The 7,500-nt window shown below is 61.1% G+C and overlaps 1 protein-coding gene across 1 annotated transcript in view; it reads left to right on the top strand.

The window, feature by feature from the left end:
- The window catches only part of LOC140411279 (TBC1 domain family member 10A-like), an 86,393-nt gene that overhangs the window by 73,847 nt on the left and 5,046 nt on the right, over positions 1 to 7,500 (top strand). The window contains 2 exon segments of the mRNA XM_072500401.1: positions 7,143 to 7,185; positions 7,188 to 7,207. Coding sequence (XP_072356502.1) covers positions 7,143 to 7,185; positions 7,188 to 7,207 — 63 coding nt within the window.

Consider the following 7,500-nt stretch of genomic DNA (forward strand, 5'->3'; position numbering starts at 1 on the left):
GGCGGTGTGCTCACGGCTCTGGACAGGGCATCCGCGATGATGAGGTCCTTTCCCGGGTGTAGACCAGTTGGAAGTCGTACCTCCGGAGCTTGAGCAGAATGCGCTGGAGGTGAGGGGTCATCTCGTTCAGGTCCTTATGTATGATGCTGACCAGGGGGCGATGGTCGGTTTCCACGGTGAACTGGGGGAGACCATATACGTAGTCGTTGGAACTTATCAATGCCGGTTAGCAAGCCCAGGCACTCCTTCTCGATCTGCGCATAGCGCTGTTCTGTGGGGGTCATGGCCCGCGAGGCATAGGCGACCGGGGCCCATGATGTGGTGTCGTCCCGTTGCAGGAGCACCGCCCCAATGCCGGACTGGCTGGCATCCGTCGAGATCTTCGTATCTCGAGTAGTGTCGAAAAACGCCAATACCGGGGCTGTGTGAGTTTGAGTTTGAGCTCCTCCCATTCCAGCTGGTGTGCGGGCAGCCACTGGAACTCCGTGGTCTTCTTCACTAGGTGGCGAAGAGCCGTTGTGTGGGAGGCAAGGTTGGGAATGAACTTCCCCAGGAAGTTGACCATCCGAGAAAGCGTAGCACTGCCTTCTTGTCTGCCGGCTGCGGCATGGCTGTGATGGCGCTGACCTTGTCTGCATCCGGACGGACCCCTGACCGGGATATGTGGTCCCCCAGAAACTTCAGCTCAGTTTGGCCAAAGGAACACTTGGCTCGGTGAGGCGCAGGCCGTGATCCCGTATCCACGCGACGACGCGCTGGAGCGACTGATGTGCTCCTGTGGTGTGGTGGACCAGATGATGATGTCGTCAACGTAGACGCGACCCCCTTCGATGCCCTCCATCATCTGTTCCATGATGCGGTGAAATACCTCGGATGCCGAGATGATGCCAAATGGCATCCGTTGTAGCAGAACCTGCCGAAAGGGAGTGTTGAAGGTACATAGCTTTCGGTTGGACGGATCCAGTTGGATCTGCCAAAAGCCTTTAGAGGCATCCAGTTTGGTAAATATTTTCGCCTGGGCCATTTCACTGGTGATCTCCTCCCGTTTGGGTCTGGGGTATTGTTCCATCATCATATTGTTATTGAGGTCTTTGGGGTCAATGCAGATCCGGAGCTCGCCGGAGGCTTGTTGACACACACCATGGAGCTGACCCACGGCGTGGGGCTCCGTGACCCGGGATAGGACCCCTTGGTCCTGGAGATCCTGCAGCTGCTGCTTGAGGCGGTCTTTGAGTGGCGCTGAGACACTGCGAGGTGCGTGAATGACCGGGATGGTGTCCGGTTTGAGCCAAATTCTATAGGTGTATGGCAGTGTTCCCATGCCCTCGACTGCCTCCTGGTTGTGTGCGGGGAGCGATTGGAGCTGCGCCCTAAAGTCTGCATCCGGAAGTCAGACGTGCCGTCTGGAGAGAGAGAGTGGACTCGTTGCACGAGGTGGAGAGCCTTGCACGCCTGTGCGCCGAGCAGGGAGTCCTTCAATGAGCCGACTATCTCGAATGAGAGTGTGGCCGTGTGTGTGTTGTGTGTCACCTGGAGCTGGCAGGATCCCATAGCCGGGATAACGTTCCCGTTGTAGTCGACCATCTGACAGCGGGACGGCCGAATTGGTGGTCTGACCTTCATGGCGTAGAAGGCTGCCCATGCTATGAGGTTGGCGGAGGCGCCAGTGTCCAGACGGAATGTTTATCGGTGATCGGTTGACCGTCAGGGTGGCACACCATTCATCACCCGGGTTGATCGCGTTAACTCGGTTCCCATCAATGACCGCAACACGGAAGGCGTCTCGGTCGTCTGTGTCACCGGTCTGGACGTCGTCTGGGGAAGATTCGTAATGGGGAGGCTGAATGGTCCGCACGTCGCTGCGAGGCTGGGCGGAGTTGGGGAGCGTTGGCAGGTTGAGCTGCTCGGACAGCGGGCAGCGTCGTGGCCCATCCTGCCACAGCGGAGGCATTGTCGGGTCCTTGCGGGACATTGCCGCTTGAAATGTGCGGCTCCACAGTTGCCGCACGTCGTGACGTCATGGCGTTCGTTGTGCCACTGCACATGCGCAGTTCGGTCCTGCGTCGGGCGCGCCTGCGCGTCACGCTCCTCAGTGTTGCCGTAGGTTTTGGCGCGGGAGGCCCTCGAAAAACGCGCGAAATGGCCGCCCTCGTCCGGGCCGCGGGCCGGGAGGAACTCGATCGCCTGGACCCGCTCGGCCTCGTGGGGCACCTGCCTCGCCGATCCGGCCGCATAGGACCCCTGCCTCTCCGATCCGGCCGCGTAGGACCCCTGCCTCGCCGATCCGGCCGCGTAGGACCCCTGCCTCTCCGATCCGGCCGCGTAGGACCCCTGCCTCGCCGATCCGGCCGCGTAGGACCCCTGCCTCTCCGATCCGGCCGCGTAGGACGCCTGCCTCTCCGATCCGGCCGCGTAGGACCCCTGCCTCGCCGATCCGGCCGCGTAGGACCCCTGCCTCTCCGATCCGGCCGCGTAGGACCCCTGCCTCGCCGATCCGGCCGCGTAGGACGCCTGCCTCTCCGACCCGGCCGCGTAGGACCCCTGCCTCTCCGATCCGACCGTGTAGGACCCCTGTCTCTCCGATCCGGCCGCGTAGGACCCCTGCCTCTCCGATCCGGCCGCGTAGGACGCCTGCCTCTCCGATCCGGCCGCGTAGGACGCCTGCCTCTCCGATCCGACCGTTGTAGGACCCTGTCCTCTCCGATCCGGCCGCGTAGGACCCCCTGCCTCTCCGATCCGGCCGCGTAGGACGCCTGCCTCTCCGATCCGGCCGTGTAGGACGCCTGCCTCTCCGATCCGGCCGCGTAGGACCCTGCTCTCCGATCCGGCCGCGTAGGTCGCCTGCCTCTCCGATCCGGCCGTGTAGGACCCCTGCCTCTCCGATCCGGCCACGTAGGACCCCTGCCTCTCCGATCCGGCCGCGTAGGACCCCTGCCTCTCCGATCCGACCGCGTAGGACCCCTGTCTCTCCGATCCGGCCGCGTAGGACCCCTGTCTCTCCGATCCGGCCGCGTAGGACCCCTGCCTCTCCGATCCGACCGCGTAGGACGCCTGCCTCTCCGATCCGCCGCGTAGGACCCCTGCCTCTCCGATCCGGCTGCGTAGGACCCCTGCCTCTCCGATCCGGCCGCGTAGGACCCCTGCCTCTCCGATCCGGCCGTGTAGGACCCCTGCCTCCTCCGATCCGGCCGCGTAGGACCCCTGCCTCTCCGATCCGACCGCGTAGGACCCCTGTCTCTCCGATCCGGCCGCGTAGGACCCCTGTCTCTCCGATCCGGCTGCGTAGGACCCCTGCCTCTCCGATCCGACCGCGTAGGACCCCTGCCTCTCCGATCCGGCCGCGTAGGACCCCTGCCTCTCCGATCCGGCCGTGTAGGACCCCTGCCTCTCCGATCCGACCGCGTAGGACGCCTGCCTCTCGATCCGGCCGTGTAGGACCCCTGCCTCTCCGATCCGACCGTGTAGGACCCCTGCCTCTCCGATCCGGCCGCATAGGACGCCTGCCTCTCTGATCCGGCCGCGTAGGACGCCTGCCTCTCCGATCCGGCCGTGTAGGACCCCTGCCTCTCCGATCCGGCCGTGTAGTAGGACGCCTGCCTCCCCGATCCGGCCGTGTAGGACCCCTGCCTCTCGATCCGGCCGTGTAGGACGCCTGCCTCCCGATCCGGCCGCGTAGGACGCCTGCCTCTCCGATCCGCCGCGTAGGACCCCTGCCTCTCCGATCCGGCCGTGTAGGACGCCTGCCTCTCAGATCCGGACGCGTAGGACCCCTGCCTCTCCGATCCGGCCGTGTAGGACCCCTGCCTCTCCGATCCGGCCGCGTAGACGCCTGCCCTCTCCGATCCGGCCGCGTAGGACCCCTGCCTCTCCGATCCGGCCACGTAGGACCCCTGTCTCTCCGATCCGGCCGTGTAGGACCCCTGCCTCCCCGATCCGGCCGCGTAGGACCCCTGCCTCTCCGATCCGGCCGCGTAGGACCCCAGCCTCTCCGATCCGGCCGCGTAGGACCCCTGCCTCTCCGATCCGGCCGCGTAGGACCCCTGCCTCTCCGATCCGGCCGCGTAGGACCCCTGCCTCTCCGATCCGGCCCGCGTAGGACCCCAGCCTCTCCGATCCGGCCGCGTAGGGACCCCTGCCTCCCCGATCCGGCCGCGTAGGACGCCTGCCTCTCCGATCCGGCCGCGTAGGACCCCTGCCTCTCCGATCCGGCCGCGTAGGACCCCTGCCTCTCCGATCCGGCCGCGTAGGACCCCTGCCTCTCCGATCCGGCCGCGTAGGACCCCTGCCTCTCCGATCCGGCCGCGTAGGACCCCTGCCTCTCCGATCCGGCCGCGTAGGACCCCTGCCTCCCCGATCCGGCCGCGTAGGACGCCTGCCTCTCCGATCCGGCCGCGTAGGACCCCTGCCTCTCCGATCCGGCCGCGTAGGACCCCTGCCTCTCCGATCCAGCGCGTAGGGACCCCTGCCTCTCCGATCCGGCCGCGTAGGACCCCTGCCTCTCGATCCGCCGCGTAGGACCCCTGCCTCTCCGATCCGGCACGTAGGACCCCTGCCTCTCCGATCCAGCCGCGTAGGACCCCTGCCTCTCCGATCCGGCTGCGTAGGACCCCTGCCTCGCCGATCCGGCCGGGTAGGACCCCTGCCTCTCCGATCCGGCCGCGTAGGACCCCTGCCTCTCCGATTCGGTCGCCTGAAATTGTGCATAGCGGCTAGTCGCGTTCTCGTGCAGGACACAGGTTTCGATCGCGGAGGCTAGGGTGAGGCCTTTTATTGTTAAGAGCTGGCTGGCGTAGGGTGCCCGAGGTGACCCCAAAAACAATCTGGTCCCGGATTATCTGAATCGGAGGTGGTGTAACCGCAGGACTGCGCGAGGATACGGAGGTGCGTAAGGAAGGATTGAAAAGGCTCATCCTTACCCTGCAGGCGCTGCTGGAAGAGATACCTCTCGAAACTCTCGTTCACCTCGACGCTGAAGTGTTGGTCGAGCTTGAGAAGGACCGTCTTGTACTTGGTCTTGTCCTCGCCGTCCGCGAACACCAGGGAGTTGTAGACATGGATGGCGTGTTGCTCCGCCGTGGAGCAGGGCGATCTTCCTGCTGTCCGAAGCGCTCTCTCTTTCGGTGGCTCCTAGGAAGAGCTGAAGCGCTGTTTAAAACAGCTTCCAATTCACGCCGAGGTTTCCAGCGACTTGCAGCGGCTGCGGCGGGCTGACGGTGTCCATGGCGCAGGATGGCAGATTTGTGGGTAGATGACAATTCACTTCTGGTACCATGAAGTGTTGGGTTACTCTGACACACAGACGGACCAACACGGGTGCGATTGGTACAACGCAGTTTTATTTAATCGAACTATAAACATAGTAAACTCCGGTATTCAGCACACGGTGAACCTCTGAGTGGCTGGCAATGAGGTCTGTGCCGGAGCTCTCTCCTGCTCGAGTGCCCAGGAAGTGTCGTGTTCCCTGCTTTGCACTGTGTCTGCTCTTGTCCGTGATTGGCTGTTGTGTTGTGTGTGTTGATTGGTTTGTTGATCTGTCCATCATTATGTGTGTATGTATGTGCTGTGATGTTCACCTGAATATCATGACAAGAGACAGAGAGACAGAGAGAGAGAGAGAGAGAGACAGAGAGAGAGAGAGACAGAGAGAGAGAGAGACAGAGAGAGAGAGAGAGAGAGACAGAGAGAGAGACAGAGAGAGACAGACAGAGAGAGAGAGAGACAGAGAGAGAGAGAGACAGAGAGAGAGAGAGAGAGAGAGAGAGACAGAGAGAGAGAGACAGAGAGACAGAGACAGAGAGACAGAGAGAGAGAGACAGAGACAGAGAGAGAGAGACAGACAGAGAGAGAGAGACAGAGACAGACAGAGAGAGAGAGACAGAGAGAGAGACAGAGAGACACAGAGAGAGAGAGAGAGAGACAGAGAGAGAGAGAGACACACACACAGAGAGAGACAGAGAGAGAGAGACAGAGAGAGAGAGACAGAGAGAGAGAGAGAAAGAGAGACAGAGAGAGAGAGAGACAGAGACAGAGACAGAGACAGAGAGAGAGAGAGACAGAGAGAGAGAGAGACAGAGAGAGAGAACAGAGAGAGAGACAGAGCGAGAGAGAGACAGAGAGAGAGAGAGACACAGAGAGAGACAGAGAGTGAGAGACCGAGAGAGAGAGACAGTGAGACAGAGAGAGAGAGAGAGAGAGAGAGACAGAGAGAGAGAGACAGAGAGAGACAGAGAGAGACAGAGACAGAGAGAGAGACAGAGCGAGAGACACAGAGACAAAGAGAGAGAGAGAGAGACAGAGAGAGAGACAGACAGAGAGAGAGAGACAGAGAGAGAGAGACAGAGAGAGACAGAGCGAGAGACACAGAGACAAAGAGAGAGAGAGAGACAGAGAGAGAGAGAGAGAGAGAGAGAGGTTTGGGGATGGAATTCCGGAGCTAAGACCCCCCCCCCCGCCAGCAGCCAATGACGCAACAATGGGAATGAGGGAATCCTGGGAAGCCGGAATTGTTTTATAAAATGATTTAAGGAGGATAAACATTCACTCCCCCCCCCCCCCCCCCCCCACCCCCCCCCGACGCACAGTGTCAGCCGTGTGTCCCATCTACAAGATGCCCCGCAGCGACTCATCGAGGTTCCTCAGGCAGCACCTTCCAAACCCACGCCCACCTCCATCTAGAAGGACAAGAGCAGCAGATACACGGGAACCCCCCCCCCACCTGGAGGCTCCCCTCCGAGTCACTCCCCACCCCGACTGGAAATATATCGGCCGTTCCTTCACTGTCGCCGGGGCAACAGCCTGGAACTCCCTCCCTAACAGCACAGTGGGCGTACCTACACCTCGGGGACTGCAGCGGGTTCAAGACGGCAGCTGACCCCACCTTCTGAAGGGCAACTAGGGGCGGGTAATAAATGCTGGGCCTCACCAGCGACCCGCATCACCGAGAAACAATTAACAAAATGGTGGCTCTGTTGGAGGGGGGTGGGGGAAAGGATGGGAACAGTGGATATTGTGAGATGTGGAGGGGGGGTGGTTGAGGAATTTGGGGTGGTAATGTTGGATACAGAAGGAAGAAGCTCTGATCTGTCCCCAGTGGATCATCCAGGTCTACAAACTGCCCCCTTTCTCATTTCTGCCTCTCGCAGGATGCTTTCTGGTGCCTCGTTCAAATCTGTGAACTCTACGTCCCAGTTATTACAGCCAAGGACTGGTGAGTATAACCAGCTCCTCCCTCAGTGCTATGATCACTCTTTCCTCTCTCGTGTGCTCTTCCCCTGTGAGTGATCACTTTTTCCTCTCTCTTCTCTTGCTCCCCTATGCTGTGATTGCGCTCCCTTCTCTATCGCCCTGCTCCCCATGTGCTGTGATCGCTCTTTCCTTTCTCTTGAGCTGCTCACCCTCTGCTGGGATCACCCATTCCTCTCTTGTTCTACTGCCCTGTGCTGTGATCACTCTTTCCTTTCTCTTAAGCTTCTCTCCCTTTGTTGGGTTTACTCTTTCCTC

Source organism: Scyliorhinus torazame, chromosome 4 (assembly GCF_047496885.1).
Source record: "Scyliorhinus torazame isolate Kashiwa2021f chromosome 4, sScyTor2.1, whole genome shotgun sequence".
Taxonomy (NCBI): domain Eukaryota; kingdom Metazoa; phylum Chordata; class Chondrichthyes; order Carcharhiniformes; family Scyliorhinidae; genus Scyliorhinus; species Scyliorhinus torazame.